This window comes from Gorilla gorilla, chromosome 1 (assembly GCF_029281585.2).
Source record: "Gorilla gorilla gorilla isolate KB3781 chromosome 1, NHGRI_mGorGor1-v2.1_pri, whole genome shotgun sequence".
Taxonomy (NCBI): Eukaryota; Metazoa; Chordata; class Mammalia; order Primates; family Hominidae; genus Gorilla; species Gorilla gorilla.
In genome coordinates, this window is record NC_073224.2 from 184,813,793 (window position 1) to 184,833,506 (window position 19,714).

The window sequence follows — 19,714 nt, forward strand, 5'->3', positions numbered from 1 at the left end:
AAAATTCGTAAGGAATTGAATCTAAAACTGTCCTCTTTGATTTCACATCTCACATGATGAACTGAGGCATGACAGTGACATAATTGAGGTTATAAAGTGAACTTAAACCTTAAGGTTGACAATAGGGTCTATAGCTCTGCAGCAAAGACTTACTGCCAATAGGATAAATAAACATTAATTGAAATCACAAAGTATCTATGAGTAAAATAAACAATGAGGCAGGTAATACGCTCAATTGGAACCTTCAGGATCATTTATAAAATGTCAAAAGTGGGTACATTTGTTTTATAATTCAATCTGTTTAAATCTTTCAGCAGTTGAAAATATTTTGTTCTCTTCTTGAAGTGAAATATGTCACACTGAGAACTTGATTCTCATGGGGTTTTTTTTTCATTGTCGGTTTAAAGAATTAATGCTTCTAGGAATTTAAATAAGGCCAGCTGATAACGATTAATAATGGTTGCTTCATATAGTCTTGCCAATATTATGCAAGTGGATGCTGATTAGACTAGAGTCAATTTATCTTTGTTATATTTTTGCTTGTGCTTCTGTAAGTTGCCAGGGGAAAGACTTAGGTTGTTCCGAGTTCCAAAACTTAACTTTTTTCCAATGTTTCCTTTTCCAGTCAGGACAATCATCTACTGTGATTGAGAACATTCATACTATTATTGCTGCAGCGGCTGTGAAATTTAATTCAGATCAGCTTAATCATTTGTTTGTTCTCATTCAGAAGGTACGTGTTCAGTCAGACTTGCTTACTTTTAAATTTTCTTAAAATAAGCTCTTTTGAGGTCCTGAATACCCCTCCTCCCCACCAGTTAGCAGTATTTAAATGTACTTTTCTTACGTTATTAATGTTTTTAGCTCAAGTTTAAAATTTTTGCATATTTTGCCAGTTTGATCGTGAAGCAATTCCTGTGTCTTTTCCGTTCTACAGAGCTGGGAGACTGAGAGTGATAGAGTAAGACAGAAGCTTTTGAGCCTGATTGGACGAATAGGCCGGGAAGCTCGCTTTGAGACCACTTCTGGAAAGGCAGGAGAATCAAATGGATTTTTCTAGCTACAAATGCTCAAAGCAGCTATTTGCGTATTGGCTGGCTGATCATATGTAATATTATTGTAGGTTTTAGACGTACTCTGGGAACTGGCTCACCTTCCAACCCTGCCCAGTAGCCTTATTCAGCAGGCCTTGGAGGAGCACCTGACAATCCTTAGTGATGCATATGCAGTGAAAGAAGCAATCAAGAGGAGCTACATCATCAAGTGCATAGAAGATATTAAGAGGGTTGGTTTCAGCTTTTATCTGATTTTGTTGTTAGAGCAACAGTATTCCCTGAGTAATTAGAGCCAAATAATTTTCCTCCCCTATTATGTAAATTAAACTAAATGCCGTATCTGGAAGCTCTTACCTTAAAGTCCAGGATCAGGAAATTATAGGTATTGCTTTTACCAAGTCACTTATATTTCTCTTAAAATGAATTTTCAGCCTGGAGAATGGTCAGGTTTGGAAAAAAACAAGAAGGATGGATTCAAGGTAAGAATTTGCAGATGGAACCAACTAAAAGGTATACTAGTTTAATAATTTCCTTTAATAAATTACGTCACAATTTTAAAATAATAGTATGTTTTAGTGTTTCTTAATGTTCATATTAAACTTGATGTCTAAAAATTTGTTTATGACCTATGCTTTATTATTTAAAGCTTGGGAGGTACTCTTAATGGGAAAAAAAATCTAGGGTCACATTCAAAGAGTAATTTTATTATATAATTTTCATAAAATTAGAAGATTTTCAACTTAGTTTTTCTTTTTAAAATTAAATCTAAAGTATGCATAGTTTTAATAAGTACAGTGGACTCCAAATAAATATTGTGCTTGTTTTTCTCCCATAAAGGAGAAATGGAGGAGCATTCATAGTATGAGAGAGAGAAGGGAAGGAGGTTCAGTCATCGATTGCACATAGTAGTGTTTCAGGTTCTTCATTTAGACATGTTCCTAAAGTAATTCTATAGGCAGTCATTCAGTGAGTATCTGTTGCTGGGGCTTCATTTTAGAAGGTAGGGTTGGATACGGACTTGTGTAAGAGGGACTGGGACTGTAGGTTACTGTGAACTTCTGGACTGTCCTTGGAGGTGGTGGTTAGCAGATTGAGCGGTAATGATTGCAGCTCTCCTGTTGTTCCAGTCCTTAAGCCTCAAGCCTCTCCTCTGAGAGGGCTGATCACAGCAGCCAGCTCAGTGGACTGTGCTTCTGTTGTTGCAGCAGCCCTAATTGGAGCAGTGTTGTCCTCTCACCTAGACCCTCAGGGTGCCCAGACCAAACTTAAAGCCTAGCACTGGAAAGGCTTCCACTTTCTGATTTTCATTTTATTATTAACATAAGAAAAGTTTTGGTAGAATAACTAGTGGCTTAATAATTTCATTAGTAAAACATATTCCTTGGCTTTTGTTAAGTATTTCTTTAAAGGATCTTGGATACTGCCAACTAATTTTCATTGGTATGTTAAGAGACTCTTAGCTCAGTGGGCTTTTATTTCTTATGTTGTGTTTGATTACTAAGTTTAGTTGGGGGCATTGAAGAACTTTGTGTTTTATATTTCTGACACTGAAATGTGACCAGGTGAATTTTCTACATGTAACCCAGCTTTAGAAATTTTAAAAGGTATTTGCAAACTGGAGCTGGTAATTCTCAGGCTATGAGGAATTTTTCTTTTAACTCAACAACATTGCTTTCTTTTCACTCAGATACAATTTGAATTTTTCCAGTTTCCTTAGCTCAGTGATTCAAATAACTTAGCAACCTCTCCTTATGATTAAAATTCATCCAGAGTTACTGAAGATGTTTAGAACCTTCAATAGTAAGAGGAAAAGGGTATCCATAGAAAAATGGTCTTGTCTTCTCAGCAACAGACACGTTTCTTTTATATATAAAAGGTCAAAGCTGAATGGATTTTTCCCTCCCTCCAGGGAAGTGGCGTTTGAAACCAGAATATCCCTCCTGACCATTATTCCTTCCTTGTTACAGCTAAGCATTACTTAGCTTTTCTAGTCAGTTGCATCACTGCATCTTTATTGCTTCTCTTTGCAGTCATTTCATTTATGTCTGTTGTTTTATAACAAAACTCAAAAAGTAAAAGGAGAATTTTTGGAGTTATTTTGTGAGACTCGAAAGGAATATTCTTTCTTTTTTATTTCCCCACTGCTCCCAGTAAAGAAATACTGGTGTACCATTATTTCATTCTAAACAATAATATCTTGCCTTTTATATAGCACTCTTCAGTTTACTAAGTGCTTTCATGGACTTTTACAAAGTACACATTGCTGAAGGGGGGCAGTGGGAAGATCAAAGCCCCCTGGATATGGCTCCAGGCAGGGGGGTGAATTATTTACTTCCACTAAAGGTGTTTTTCTATGCTATGCCCTTTCCTGCCAGGCAGCAAGGTGGGCTGACTGGGGATTATGTCTCCCTGCCAGGCTACACAGAAACTAAGCAAAGGGTAAGACAAGATCACCCACTTCTTACTCCCCTCCCACCCTCAGCTACCTCTATTCCCCCAACTGATTCCCCTTCCCTCTGCTTTTGATACTCTTAAAAATCCCAAGTTCCACTGTTGTGTTCAGAAATTCTGACCTTGATTTCCTAACTTTATTTCTGTAGATTCTGCAGGGTACCCTCGGCTCCCTTGGTCCTCTTTCCTTTGCTGCTTCTATACCTTCCACTGTCTACCCCAATCCTTCCCTCTTATGTCACTTATTTTTTTCTTCAATTAAAAAGTTTAAATGTACTCATCCAAAAAAAAATTACTAAACCAAAAAAAAACCTCATTTTTCCTCAGTTAGTTGTACTGCATATTCCCTAAGTTGTTTATCTTCAGGCCACCTACCATAGCGCCTGACAGGCTTTTAGCAAATGTTGGTTTCCTTCCTCTTACTTCCTCCCCTTCACCCTATGAGGACACCAAAAGCCTTACATAGCCATAGCTGAGTTGCCTCTACTTACCAAAACACGTAACAGAAAGTAAAATTAGCAAGATGTCCTCAGTACAGATACTTTCACATGATGTGGTTAGTACAGGAGGAAATAACTTTTAGAAATTGTCCTCCCAAGCAAAAATTTTTGCTGTGGTCCTAGATAGAAGGATAGGTCTGGAAAAACAAGACAGATGAGGAAGTGGGGATGTTCAACTTTGAGAAGAGAGAACTCAAGAAAACGTGAAAGCTTTTTTAAAATACTTAGAGCATTGTTATAGAGAAGTTTCATTCAACTTACTTTTTATGTCTCCTAAGAAGTTATGCAGAAGCATGTTTCAGTATCAATGAACTTTTATGTGAGAACAGTCTGAAAACAGAATTCAGTCCCTTCTGAGGTAGTGAGTTCCTCATCAGTGGAAATACTAAGTCAGTCATTGTATAAAAAATGAATAAAGAGAATTTAGGCATAGGTTTGCAGGCTAAACCAACTGACCTCTAAGGCTTCATCTAATGTTGAGTCCAATTTAGACATCCCATCAGCTCCTACTTATGAAATCTCCACTCTGTGACATTATCAGATGTCTTCATTGTAATTGGAGAAGAGTAATTTAAATTTTTCTTATAACTTGTCACCACGTCATAGATAAGATGAAATAAACAACATCTTTCCTGTTTGCTAAACTTTAAGAAAGCTATATCAGAAATAATTCTTAAATTTTAGTTTTATAGACTTTTTCTTTGAATTTTATTGTATAACAAGTTACCTTCAAAGGATAATTTTCAATATTAAATAAAAATATTGTTACCATAATTGACTTAATTGGCCATCATGATACTTTTTAATATATTTGCTTCTTGCTGAAGAGTTCATATTTATGTCCCAATTTTGTAATCCTTTTGGGAAGGTATCTGTTTGGATATAAACCTTACAGTTTTTATTACTGTCATTTTGCAACTTTTATAGTGTAGCCAGAAGTAGTCTAGCTAGTCTCACAAGTAGTTGACCTTTAATATATACCTTATTTCTGTGATTCTAAGATGCCAGTGATTGCACCCTGCATCTCAGATTTAATAAACTTGCAAAGAAGAAAAAAAGAAACTGTCCGTTTTGCAGTTATGGACCATTGGTTTAGATTCTTAATGAGAGGTTGAGCCTAAGCCTTTTTTTGAACAATTGTGAACAACTTCATGGGAGCACACTGCTTTGCATTGTATATAGTAATGCTTTGGACCTCTCTGAAATCTTTATGATTGGCTGTATAATTTTGAGGCATGTTGATGAATATGGAGTTTTGTGTGCTTGTTCTCTTTTGTAAAACTCAACTTGCTTTTTTTCATAATTGAGTTATGTACACTACAAGTTAAACACCTTCTCTTGAAATAAGGTGCAGCTTAGGACAGAGAGACATTTAGTGCTGAGTGGTACAGCCCTTCACAGGGTATGAGCCTGTCATGCCAACTTCTCCTGGCTTTGGAAAATGCTTTAGTGTGAGACCACTGACTGTTTTATTTTAATTGTGTTGATGGACACAACTGGTTAGTTAGTGTTGCATTATAGTGTAATCTTTTTGATAAGATTTAAGTAACAAATTAGTGATCCAAATTTAAGTGAGAAAGCCATTCTTGTTTGGTACTACCTATACCAGGTAACAACTAAAATGATAGGTAGAAGAACAAATACCTTTTGTGTACAGCTAAGTTTGCCCATACTCAGGTAAGCACAGCTATATAAAAACTTACTCCTGTGCCTAGTGGCTGGTGAGTTTCTTTTGACATAATTGTCTAAAGTGTCAATTTCAGATATGTTAAAATATATGAAATCTTTGTCTTAGAATCTAGGAAATACAGTATTTGCTGATTGAGGATTGGCTGATCCCTGTGAGGCAAGGAAAAAAGTATTGTGTGACAATAACTTGCTCACATTTACATATTCAATAGTGAGATGTTTCTCTACAAAGACAACAAAAGTGTATTTCCCCTCCACAAGGGTCTTCATCTTACACTAAGGCTCAATAGAACAAGGAGGCTTTAAAACAAAGAATTCAGCCTCTGAAGAATGCTGAGGACTTAAGTTTTTACTCAGCTTTTTGGTTAGAGATTTAATAGTCATGTTTAAACTGAAATTCTTACCAAAATTTGAAATTTCATAGTTTGAAAGATGCTATTTATTAAAAAGTAGTTCTTTTTATAAAGAGTATTACACAAACAGTAGGCTTTTTAGATCTGTACTATGATGATCTGGATTGTCATATACCAGTTTCAGAAATAATATATTTGAAAGTGTTTTGAAAAATGTACAGTGTAAGTGTAAAATGTCTGTAATAATTAATAAAAATAGAATTACCTCTTATGAAAGTGTTGTAACTAGGAAATACAGATTATGAATATTTTCTTTAATATTTAGACCACTACCAGTGTCTTGATCATATCATTGGTATCCTAGTCATATAATCATAGAAAGCAATATTCTTACTCCATTTTACTGACCATGCAGTTCAGTATTATCCAAGTTAAGCTTTGGCCATCAATTTATTTTGTGTCAACATGACTTAGCAGCCTGTGCTACTTAATCTATCCTCTGAAGTTGCTAATTCCTTGTTGTCTGTTTTTTGCTGATGTACCCCTGTACATTTACTGTCACTTCACATCCACTCCTGTTTGCAGTTCTTGGCTTTAGGAAATTGCATGCAGAATAAGAAGTTGAAGACTGAATTATGAGTGCATGGAGATAAGCTCTAAATGGTCACTATAAAGAGTAAAATAATAAAATGTGTAACAATAAACCTGATTGACTTGAAATTTTTTATAGCTAATAAATGAATCTGCTGTTTATTTCTAAATTTAATTAATGTAACTTCTTTTTAACTCTAGTCATCTCAGCTTAATAATCCCCAGTTTGTATGGGTGGTACCAGCTTTGCGTCAGCTCCATGAAATTACTCGCTCATTCATAAAACAAACCTATCAAAAGCAAGACAAGGTAAGGGTATAGCTATTTTTTATTATTATAGTTACTTGCATAACTTTTACAATAACAAAACATGGCTAAAATTGCTGAGTTTATAGTCACTATCTTTATTGATGTAATTCACTTATATCATCTGATAATCTTGAGTTTAAGCATCATTCTGCTTTCATTTCTGTGGAGCTTTTTTTTTTTTTTTAATCTCCTTAACTCATTTTCTCTTTATTTGCTTAATTTTCAAATAGTTAAGCCAGTTTTTAAAAGTTAGAATGGCATTTTAAAAATTGGTCTGAAAAGATTAAAAAGCTTGTTGCTTGTTTTGTATCACAAAAAGATTAGTTTGCTTAAAGTACTAGAGTTTCCTCAATGTATAGACTTGGGAAGGATGATCCAGAAAAGTATACAGGAAGTGAAATAGTTATTTTTATAGGCTTTTTAAAAAAATAAATAAAATGAATATTTTTAGATGGAAAACATTAGTAGTTTATTAATTTTCTAGTAAATGTACATACCAGATTGATTTTATTTACTTTTGTGTAGGAAATACGAATGAGGAAATTCTTATGTTTGCTTTGTCTCATCTAGGACTACATCTTTAAATAGCAGCTTGTATTAAACCGGCAAAATAACTGCAAATTCTCATTACCACTTTTCTTTTTGTTATTTTCGCCAAGAGCATTATTCAAGACTTGAAGAAGAATTTTGAAATAGTGAAATTGGTAACGGGAAGTTTGATCGCTTGTCATCGGCTTGCAGCTGCTGTGGCCGGGCCTGGAGGCTTAAGTGGCTCGACACTAGTGGATGGCCGGTACACTTACCGGGAGGTATCAGGCCTTGTGTTTTTGCTTTATGATTTACAACATTAATTTGACATTTTTATACTTATACTATAAAAAGAATTTTTGTTAGCTATAACTATAAAGAGGTTGTATGAGGTATCTTTGTAGTGAGGGAACAGTTTTGTATCTTGGTGTTTGTGAGTTATCTTTCATATGATGAAGGAATAAACATCTTTTTTTGGTCTTTGATCTGAAATAATAATTGCTAATTCAGTGGATAATGGGTTTTGTTTTTCAAATCAATTGATTAGTAATATTATTGTTTTTTAAAAAATTAGGAAAAAAATCTTAACTCACCAGTTGTGAGTTTGTAGTGTTTTACTTTGAGATTGCTGAAATTACATTTTATTGACATCCAAAATCAACTGAATTTCTACTAGACTTGAGATAGATAGCTTCTATTACATTGTACTATCAATTTGTAAACAGAATTCTAATATTTACTTTACCCTAAATTATATGAAAAAGGATTAAGTAAAACTGTTGTTAAAACTTAAAGTTTTGTTTTGTTTTAATGTTGCTTTTAGGAATGAATGCCTGGAGTTAACTAATTAGCATTATTTCTTTTTGCAGTATTTAGAGGCACATCTAAAATTTCTAGCGTTTTTCTTGCAAGAAGCTACTCTGTATCTGGGCTGGAATCGTGCCAAGGAGATCTGGGAGTGTCTTGTAACTGGCCAGGATGTTTGTGAATTAGATAGAGAGGTAAGAAGGTGGTATTGTGGATAAAGTAAGGCAGAAATATTTAAATATTTCACTTTTTCTGTGTGTCTCACATCTTCTAAACACTTTTCAGTTTATATAAGCATAAATAGTATGGGCCAAGAACTGTAAGTGCTGAAAAAATGTTTTATATAACATATATTCATGATAAAAATAAATGTATGAGTTCTTTGGTAATTTTGATACCATTCTGGATAAAATACCAAATTTAACCAAATGAGTATAAAGAATTCTAGATATATTTAAGTTTTTTCCCCTCCATATGAAACTAATTTTAAGTTGCCAACAGAAAACTTTGAGTTCCTATAATGATGTTGCACCCCAAAAACAGTAAAGAAGAATTAGTACCTGGCCACGTTTTTTTGTAAACTATAATTAAACAGCCAAAGATAGATTAAATCAGGAACAGAACACCTGCCTTGACATTTTCTAGGAGTAAATTTCATTTTCCTCATCTTATTTGACAGAATAATATTAACTACTTCCTAGACTTGTCGAAAGGCTTCACTATTGTGATAGTGCCCAGCATAGTGCCTGTTGTAAGCAGGCAATAAATGTTGATGGAAAAACCCAAGTATAAAATCCAGTGAAAAGTATGAGTAGATATTTTTATTATCTAGAAGAAAGATTGCTAGTAACTGCTTCATTTAATTTCAGAATTCCAAGCATTTTAGCTTTGAGTGGTATTTTGACAATATAAACATTTGAAGTATTAAAATTTATCTTTACTTTTCCAGTTTGGAATATGTATGTGCCTGAAATGGATCTTAGTTATAGGGTAATATTCATCTTATTCCACAGATGTGTTTTGAATGGTTTACAAAAGGACAGCATGATCTTGAGAGTGATGTTCAGCAGCAGCTCTTCAAGGAGAAAATTCTTAAATTGGAGTCATATGAAATCACTATGAATGGTAGGAAAAAACTTAAAATCATTTTTTTCAGTACTTTTAAGTAAGAAGTGTTATTCTTTCCTTTACTTTTAATCCTCCTTCTCAGAAGCAACTAAACAGTTAGGAATATCCTTCTAGAATTTTTCTTGTGCATCTAAAGACATATTTAGTACTCAAATTCCTTTCTACATGAATGGTATCTTATAATTAGTTTTTAAATCATATGGCCTGCTAGATCAAATTGCCAAATTGTCTTTTTAAAATTTCTTAGTACAAAAGGGTTCATTAAGGTAAAAATGTATCAAGGTATAGAAATCCTCCTTTCAGATGTTTCTTTTCATTGAATTTTTAAATTGAGATATAATTTACATACCATGAAACTCACTTTTTAAAGTGTACAAATGGTGGCTTTTAGTATATTCACAAAATTATGTAACCTTCACTCTGTTCCAATCCCAGAACATTTTCATTACCCCAAAAATAAACCTATACCCATTAACAGTCACTTTCCATTCATTTTATCCAGCCTCTAATCTATTTTCTGTCTTTATGGATTAGCCTAATCTGGATATTTGATATGAATGGAGTCATACACTGTGATCTATCGTCTCTGGCTTCTTTCATTGTACTAAGGCATAATGTTTTCAGGGTTCGCCCAGGTTATAGCATGTATCAGTACTTCGTTCCTTTTTATGGCTTTATAATATTCCACTGTGTGGGTATACCATATTTTATTTATCCATTCTTGAACTAATGGACATTTTGATTGTTGCCACTTTTTGGGTGTTACGGTTAATACTGCTGTAAACATTCATGTACAAGTTTTTCAGTGGGTACGAGTTTGCATTTCTCTTGGATGTATATCTAGAAGTCAGATTTTCTGACATGTAATTAACCTTTCAGGAACTGTCTGTTTTGCAAAGTGCCACGCTATTTTGTAATCCCACCAACAATATATGAGGGTTCCAATTTCTTCACATCCTCAACAATACTTGTTATTATCTGCCTTTTTTTATTTTAGACATCGTAATGGGTATAAAGTGGTATCAAAATTTAGTGGGTGTTTTTTTGGTTGGTTTGTTTGAGATGGAGTCTTACTCTTGTCGCCCAGGCTGGAGTGCAGTGGCACCATCCTGGCTCACTGCAACCTCCACCTCCCAGGTTCATGTGATTCTCCTGCCTCAGCTTCCCGAGTAGCTGGGATTATAGGTGCATGCCACCATGCCTGGCTAATTTTTTATTTTTAGTAGAGACAGGGTTTCACCATGTTGGCCAGGCTGGTCTCAAACTCCAGACCTCAGGTGATCCGCCTGCTTCAGCCTCCCAAAGTGCTGAGATTACAGGCTTGAGCCACCGCACTGGCCAAATCTAATGGTTTTAATGTGCATTTCTCTGGTGACTAATTATATTAAGCATCTATTTATATGTGCTTATTGGCCATTTGTTTATATTCTTTAGAGAAATCTTAAAATCTTTTGCCCATTTTAAAATTGGTTTGTCTTTTAATTCTTGAGTTGCAAGGGTTCTTTATATATTCTGGATACTAGCTCCTTATCAGATAGTTGATTTGCAAGTATTTTCTTCCATTATGTGAGTTGTCTTTTCACTTTCTTGTTAATGTCATTTGAAGCACTTAATTTTGATTATATCTGATTTACTAATATTTTCTTTTGTTGCTTCTGCTTTGGTACCATATCTAAGAAACCAATGCCAAGAATCTTATGGTTTTAGTTCTTGATCCACTTTGAGTCTTTTCATTGATTATCTGTGTTACGTAGAGTACATGAATTTATTTGGCATTCTATAATTACAGGTTTTAACTTATTTAAAACTTTTTTTGAAAATGTGAATCTTTGTGATCATCGATTGAAAAGACAAGGAGCTCAGTTGGTAAGTACGTTATTCTCAAATCTAGATAGTTTGGATAATCTAGTATAACTTGATATTCAGCAAAAAAAAAAAAAGTGTTATAATTGAGAGATAACATGGATTTTTTTGGTAAAGAACAGCATCTCCTTGACTGCCAGCTTCTGTGTTGATGACAGAGCTTCTCCTAGTGTAAGGGAGGCTCCTGCCTGCACTACCATGCCTCACCAGCTACCTGGGAGGACACTACTCTCTCCTCACATCTCTCTGTTTCTGGCTGATCTAGGGACAGCCAGTGGCCTCTTGTGGCCACATGAATGCAGAGCAGGGATAGTTCACCTAAGCTTCGAACTCCTCAGATCCAGCAATTCACATGTACCTAAAAAAGCAAGAACAGTCTTCGTCCTGGGATCACAATGGCAGGGATTTGGGGAGAAAAATTGAGGAATAGACAGTGAGGCAGGAAAACTAGGATGTACAGCTTATGTTTATATTTACACATGCTCCTTTAAAAAAAAAAGGCTTATTAACTCTTTTTCCAAGTCCTTTTTATTCAGGACATGGCTTCCTGGGTGGTTAGAATTTTTACAAGATCTTACAAGCCCTGGGTCCTACTGTTTACTACTGAGCTTTAGAAAGACCAGATTGAGCCCCAACAATTAGTGACCACTTCTGGCTTGACTGTTTCCTTTTGAAGAAAAGCTCCTGAAGATGGTGCCCATCTCACTCCTGCTCTATTTCTGCTTCAGTAGCCTGTCGGGCTGTGTGTCCAGTTTGGGTCTAGGGATGTCTGAAGAGATATCTCTATACCTATCCTGGTTGCCGTGGAATTTGCCCAGTGCTTCTGTGGTTGGTTGCTTTTTAAAGTTCCATATCAGTATAATATTATTTTCATATAGCTGAGGTTTTGCAGCCTTAATTCATATTGAACCGAAGAGGTGTGGACTCATGATGTAACAAAATAATTATCTGTGGTTTTGTAACTTTGTGACCTTGATATGCTTTATAATTTAATTTTTTTTCTTTTGAACAGTATGTAGAAAAGCTGGAATTGATAGGAATGGATTTCATTTGGAAAATAGCCATGGAATCACCTGATGAAGAAATTGCTAATGAAGCTATTCAGCTAATCATAAACTATAGTTACATTAATCTAAATCCTAGATTAAAGAAGGTAGGTATCTAAGGAAAGAAGTTATCCATATACAAAAAAGCAGAAAATTATATGTATATTTTAGTGATAAGCTGTGATCCTTGGCATGACCAAAATTGGCTTCTTTATTTTGATATTTTGTCCTGAATAATGATTACAACTAAATGTCAAGGACTAATTGTAATTTCTATATACTCTTTCAGGATTCAGTATCTTTACATAAGAAATTCATTGCTGATTGCTACACAAGATTAGAAGTGAGTAGCAAATTTTATTTACATCTCTTTGAGGTAAATGCTTTTTTTCTTTCATAATTTTATATTTTTAGATAATTTATAATGTTGATGTTTGTGGCTGGATCCTATTGAAGAATTTATCAACAGTACCATATTGTGGCATAGGGAACAGATGTTTGCCCAGTATATAAGTGTACTCTATAGGAAATCTTTCTCCCTCTCATCACCTGTCTTCCCCACTCCATCCACCTTCCTCCCCTTTTGGAGTATAGGAACTATCTTCAGAAAATAGGTCACCTATACATTCCATATTTGTAATAGAATCTTTTTCTTTTTTTTCTTTTTCTGTTCAGGTATTTTATATAAGCACTGCTTCTTTTCTTGTTTTTCTTCATGTTTCACCTAGTTATACCATAAATGTTATTAAAGGCCACAGCAAGACAGTTAGTAGTAGGTAATATTGGTTGTCTTTGTCCATTAGAAGCCTGCTGTGTAATGCTAGCTCACATGTATCTCTTTTATTTCCAGCATGACGGTTAAAGCCTTAAACATTCATATTCAGTTGATATGCTTAAGTTTTACATCTAAGCAAAAATGTTCCAAAAGCATAAAATGCTACTGCCTCCCAATTCCAATAAGTTAAGCTTTCTGGTGATAAATATGTGCTAGAATATGTACGGTATTTCCCTAATTGTGACTTCTATCCAAATATGTCATTACAAAAAAATATTCAAGTGTTCGAATACCCCTTATGAGGTCCCATGTAAGTGTTAACATATGTAGGGCACTAGTTCTCAGCTGGGGCTTATTTTGCCTCTGGGGGTCATTTGGTAATATCTGGAGACATTTTTGGTTGTCCAACTAGAAGCATCCTACTGGTCCCTAAGTTAGGTAGAGGCCAGGGATCCTGTTAAACATCCTACAGTGAATGCCCAGGACAGCCCTCTGCAACAGCAAATTATCCTGTCCAGAATGTCACTAGAGTCCAGGTTGAGAAACCCTGATAGAGAATGACTGTTTGGTATTTTTTAGGCAGCCAGTTCAGCACTTGGTGGCCCCACTCTAACACATGCTGTGACCAGAGCAACAAAAATGCTTACAGCAACTGCCATGCCAACTGTAGCAACCTCAGTTCAGTCTCCTTATAGGTAAGTGATCAGAAGTGAAAAATACACAACACACATATGTCAGTTTTTTAAAATGATTGGTGTTTTTTATGTAGGTTTCTCAGTTATTGATTTCCTCATTTTATATCATAATTTTTGCAAGCTGTCATAATCCTGAGAATTACATGTTCCCCATCATACATCCCTGAATCTGTGTCTCTTTGGAAGTTCTGTGTGTAGGTCATCACCAGGACCACCCGAGTACTGCCCTGTCCCTATCCTTCTACCTGGTGGACAGGTCTTCTTCTTTTAGTTTTTATTTGATTCATTTTACTTTTATTCTATGTAGTATGAATAACTTACTGTTTAGAATGGAATACACATACATTGTATGAAACCTACTTTTTTTTCAAGTTAAAAATATTTACTTAGATATAGTTTTTCTCCTTGAATAGTCAAACTCAGGGCATTAATAGGGTAAGCAGAATGAAGTAGAAGATGATTAATTAAAAGTATGCATTATGCTTGCGTATGATTAGTGACTATAATCATAGTCACTAAAATATGATTCAAATAATAAAAGTATTTTTCAAAATAATTTTTAGTGAGAACTTTATCCCCAAATGTTTGTGTGAAAACTGTAAACTGACATTGTCTCAATCACAATTGCTGTTTTTTGAGTTTTCAGATATTGATGAAATCTTGAGTTTAGTGTCTGCTGTAGTTCTCTGATACCAGATTTCACTAAACTCAGATTTCATGAATAGGAGATATAGGAGAAACCATGCATAATTTGGAACATTAGATGGAAGTAACTAAAATACTTTTGTGGGTTTTTTATGAGCCTCTGCTGGTAAGCAACACCACGTCATTGTTTCCCAGAAAACTGGCGAGTGCTCTGAGAAGGGCTTGCTCTCCCTACCTCACTCTGCTGCTGCCCTCTAGTGATGGGTACTCATAGAGTCTTTCTCTACTCTAGAATGGCTATTCTTATTCACAACGGGATATTCCTTTGCTTGTTAAAGCCTTCCTTTAAAAAGGGGAATCAAATCAATGAGTCCTTTCTTCCATTCTTCTTTTTTAAAATGAGTTGAGTATTGTGTCACTGTACTTTGTTAATATGAAGGAAGCCAATAAACTCAGCTTTCTCAGACTTCTTTTTTAAATGGCAGAAGTAATGATAGATTCAACTCATGATAAGAGCACTAACATGACTTTCACATTCCCACATTCTTGGAAGTATTTCTCAAATAGACTTTCATTTAAAATGTGTATTAAGAATTCCCAATTATGTGTTTGTAAGATGTAGCCATCTCTAGGACTCAGTTCCTTAATCGTTCATTTATCTGATAAATTCGAATGTAAGTATATTTATGTGCTATTGGGTTAGGATGTCCAAACTCCTACTTCTTTAAATGAGTATGCTTTTTGTTTTTTTTCTCTTTACTAAGTGCTTTTTATTCGGAATCATTTCATATTTGGTGGACTACAGAGAAAAACCACATAATAATTTTAAAATATTATAAACTCTAAATAGGGTTAATAAGAATATATAGTTTCAAAGTCGAATTGGAACCAGAACATTGTAGTTTATCTCATTTCACTAGTTTGGAAAGAACTTTTCAGTATCCATAATTGTTCCAACTTGGGGTCGGGGGGGTTTCTGTCATCTGTACAGTATTTCATAATACTGTCTGTGATTTAATTCATTATTGAGGCATAATTAAAAAATAGTTCACTCACTTATTATGGACTTAGATATTTTCTAAAAATTTTTCGTCTGAATTTCAAGTTCTAGTTCTTGCCCATAGACTGGAATAATTTAGAACTCTGTTAAGTATATTTAATAGAACTGCTAAAATGTGTTTAACCAGCTGTTTTTAGAGTGAAATTTTTGGTACTGCTAATCAGCATACCAGATCAATTGTTAAAAAATGGTAGTACCTCTTTTCAGTTTTAGAAATATACCTCTTTGAAATATCTAGACTCTCTGGAATAGAAAATGTTTAAATTAAGGGGACTTAGATTTTCATTTCTTAATGTTAATACATGTAATGTTGTTTTTAATAAAGTATGGGGCTATGACTATATAAGCTGATGAATATTGCAGTCTGATTATTTCAAATGATAAGTAAGATTCCATAAGTCTTCAACCAAAAGAGACCTCAGATCTCATTTTCAGATAGCAACTTTTGTTTGTGTCGTACTTACTGATTTGCATTTGTCTTCTAATTCTCAGGCAGTTCAGAACTTTGTCAGATTTCATGTGTTCACAGAATTGTATGTCATATTTTAGTTATAAGATAAATGAAAGTCAGACTCACTGATTTCATTCTTGATAAATTAATGGACAGATAGGCCTAGAAACCCAGGTCCTCCATTTATGGAATAACTGTTTAAAGAAATGAAAAGAAGAAAGAAAAGGAAAGGAAACATGGGGAGGTACAGGCTTCTCCCTTATTCCATCTGTATGCTACAGCTGTGAGCTTGTAGAACCACCTCCCCATTGGGTAAAAGGGAAGTTTAATCTTTGCAAATTTCAGTCTTTGACCAGTGAGTGCTAACTGTTATTGTGGTTTTGGTGAAACAGACTAGAATTGAGCTCAGATCAGTAACTCACTTCAAATACATTTTAATACTTTTTTTTTTAAATCTATAGATCCACTAAACTTGTAATAATTGAGAGATTGCTGCTTCTGGCAGAGCGCTATGTGATCACTATAGAGGTAAGCCACTTCCTTTTTTTAAGATGTATGTTGCTTAGGCTGGACTCAAGCGATCTTCCCACCTCAGCCTTTCTAGTAGCTGGGAGTTTAGCACACACCACCACACCCAGTTAGCCTCTCTTTTCTTAAAAAAGCATCTTCATTCATCATATATACATAGGTATGTATTTTTGATGTGTTTATCAGTGGTGCTGTCCATCTGACTTGACTTATTCGTTTTTTAAGGATTTTTACTCTGTTCCACGAACTATTCTACCTCATGGTGCCTCATTTCACGGACATCTTTTAACTCTTAATGTTACCTATGAGTCTACCAAAGATACCTTCACTGTCGAGGTAGGTTTACATTAAGAACTATAGCCATTTTCATGTTGTCTTATTATTTTCATAAAGCAGTCTTGATTGAGTTAGCTGCATGAATAATCATTCTAAAGGTAGTTTGGTAAACAAATGTAGAGTAAAGACCTGAAATGAAACTGTGGGGTACAAGCAGATATATAAATAAATATTATATAATATCAAGCGGTGGTAAGTATTGTAAAGAACAAATAAGAGTAAAGCAGGATACATTGGTGAGGAGGGTGATAAGATGGGAATGCACAAAATATTTTAGGTAAAGGTGGACAGGGAAGGTCTCTCTGAGGTGGTGACATTTGAGCACAAACTTGAGTAAAGTGACAGGGTAAATGACGTTTGCTTGGGAGAACATTCCAGGCAAATGGAAGAACAGGTACAAAGGCAAGCAAGGTGGCTGGTGTGAGGGGAGCACAGTGAGAAAGGGAAAGAGTGGACAACGCTGCAGTGGAAGAAGGGCTTGAGGTCTCATTCCACGCTTGATGGGGAGGAGGTGGAGTGTAGAATGGAACAGAATTATAGCAGAAGGGAAGCCTCACGAGTGCAGGGGTTCTTGTCTTTATGTTCTCTGCTGTGTTCCCAGCTTCTAGAACAGTGCCCAGTACCTAGTAGATGTTCACTCACAGTTGTTTAAATGAATAAATAAATGAATTCTCTCACAACGTGTTTAATTTTATTTTACAGGCTCACAGTAATGAAACCATAGGGAGTGTCCGGTGGAAAATAGCCAAGCAGTTGTGCTCTCCTGTAGATAATATACAGATATTTACAAATGATAGCCTGGTAGGTTTAAATAAGCAGTTTTGATGAATAATAAATGATATAATATAAATATTTAGCCTGATATGAATAATTTCCTCTTCCTTTTCCTCTCAATAATTAAGAAACCACTTTTTGCAGCTGACAGTGAATAAAGATCAAAAGCTACTCCACCAACTGGGCTTTTCTGATGAACAAATCCTTACAGTGAAGACTTCTGGCAGTGGGACCCCATCTGGGAGTTCAGCAGATTCTTCAACCAGCTCCAGCAGCAGCAGCAGTGGGGTTTTTAGTTCTTCATATGCCATGGAGCAGGTACTGGGTGATCAATTTCCATTTAAAAACAAGAACTTAACAGTCACTGTCTTTTTGTTCTGACTCTTCCAAACTGTATAACAAATGCTGGGATTCATTAGTGTTCAAGCTTGTTATGTTATTTCTTCCATCTTAAAAAAACTCTTCATCCCACTTACACCTTCAGTTACTGCCCCATTCTCCTTCCAAAATCAGCAAAGCTCCTTGAAAGAGTTGTCTGAACTTGTTTCCAGCTTTTCTTTTGCCATCCTCTCTTGATCTCTGTTGATAAGAATTAGCCTCTTTTCAAGTTGGTCTGTCACCTCTACCACTTAGTCCTCATCTTCTTGACATTTCACTGAAGCTGATACGTGTGATCGCTTCCCCCTTGGAACACTCTTCACTTGGCTTTCAGGACTTGGTGTGAATTTCCACTGTCTCTCTGCCTGTTTGGTTTTTTATTTGGTTGGTTTTTTGTTTTTTGGTCTCCTTTGCCAATTTCTCTTCATCTCCCTGATCTCTGTACTGAGAAGTTCCCTGGCCCAATCTTTGGACCTCTCCTCTGTCTACAGTCATTCCCTTAAAAATCTCATCCAGTCTCCAGTCTCTGCATATTGTATGTACATTGCTAACTTCCACTTTTTAGTTTTAACCTGAAATAAATGGATCCATCCACTTAACATCTCTTAAGTGTCTACTAGGCACCCCAATCCTAATTTATCCCGAATTGAGCTCCTTTTACCCTTTTCCCCACTACCTCACTCCCACCCCAAATCTCTTCTTCCCACAGCTTTGTTGTATCTCAAATGATGGCATCTCCAGTCTTCTAGTTGGCTCAGGCCAGAATCTTTGGGTTCCTTCTTTCACACCCGTGTCCATGAGCAAATTCTTGACTCCACCTTCAGAATCCATCGAGAATCCAGCTACTTTTTTCTGATCCACAGCTTGCACACCAGTCTAGGCAATCACCATGCCTCACCTGGCATATTTTAGTAGTGCCCTAACTGCTCTCACAGTTTCTGCTCTTACACCAGTTCAGTCTCTTCTCTACAGGGCACCCAGTGGCCCAGGATCTTACTAAACATAAGTCAGATTGTACCACTCGGCCCGAGTGGCTCCTGTCTCACTCAGAATAAGAGCCAGTCTTTACTGGGACCTTCAGGGCCTTCCTAATGTGTCCCCCGGAGCCTCTCCAAGGTTGTCTCCTGTGAGCTTCTCTCACCACTCCAGCCTCACTGGCCTCCATGTTGGTCCTCAAATAGCATGGTCTGTGAATTTGCTCTTCCCTGTGCCTAAACTGTTCTTTCCTGATATGCAGGTGGCTCACTCTCACTTTCTTCAGCTTTTACTCATATTCTCAGTGAGCCTTCTCTGACTGTCTTGTCTAGATTTTCAGCCTCTTTGCTACCCCTGTATTTCTTTTTATTTCCCTTCCCTACTTTATTTTTTCTTTAGCATACTATATATTTTATTTATCTTGTTTATCTCTCCCAATAAAATGTAAGCTCCATGAGAGCAGATTTTCTTCTGTTTTGTTCACTGTTGCATCCTCGACACCTAAAACAGTGCCTAGAACATGATAGGTACTCAATCAATATTTCAATGACTTCATGAATTAGTTTATTTTGTACCTTCTCTGTGTTAGGACTCCAGGTGTACAAAGCTGCGTAAGACTGTTCTGCTTTTTAGGCTTTTATAGTCTAGAAAGCAAGCTAATGTAAAGTAAAGGTATTTAAAAGACATATAGGGTTTTTTTTCCCCTATGGTTATTATATATATTTCCCCCTATGGTTATTATATATATTTCTTTAATTCCAAATGTAAGACTTTGTG

The 19,714-nt window shown here is 35.5% G+C and overlaps 1 protein-coding gene across 2 annotated transcripts in view; it reads left to right on the top strand.

Annotated features, from left to right (window-relative positions):
* USP24 (ubiquitin specific peptidase 24) overlaps positions 1-19,714 on the top strand; it is a 148,372-nt gene that overhangs the window by 60,212 nt on the left and 68,446 nt on the right. For both annotated transcript variants that reach the window (XM_004025861.5, XM_055359172.2), the window contains exons 13-28: positions 626-733; positions 938-1,033; positions 1,124-1,285; positions 1,487-1,534; positions 6,841-6,948; positions 7,608-7,757; positions 8,346-8,477; positions 9,297-9,408; positions 11,201-11,277; positions 12,287-12,427; positions 12,610-12,663; positions 13,675-13,790; positions 16,408-16,474; positions 16,700-16,810; positions 17,513-17,611; positions 17,729-17,902. In XM_004025861.5, coding sequence (XP_004025910.2) covers positions 626-733; positions 938-1,033; positions 1,124-1,285; positions 1,487-1,534; positions 6,841-6,948; positions 7,608-7,757; positions 8,346-8,477; positions 9,297-9,408; positions 11,201-11,277; positions 12,287-12,427; positions 12,610-12,663; positions 13,675-13,790; positions 16,408-16,474; positions 16,700-16,810; positions 17,513-17,611; positions 17,729-17,902 — 1,755 coding nt within the window. The remainder of the gene's footprint in view (positions 1-625; positions 734-937; positions 1,034-1,123; positions 1,286-1,486; positions 1,535-6,840; positions 6,949-7,607; positions 7,758-8,345; positions 8,478-9,296; positions 9,409-11,200; positions 11,278-12,286; positions 12,428-12,609; positions 12,664-13,674; positions 13,791-16,407; positions 16,475-16,699; positions 16,811-17,512; positions 17,612-17,728; positions 17,903-19,714) is intronic.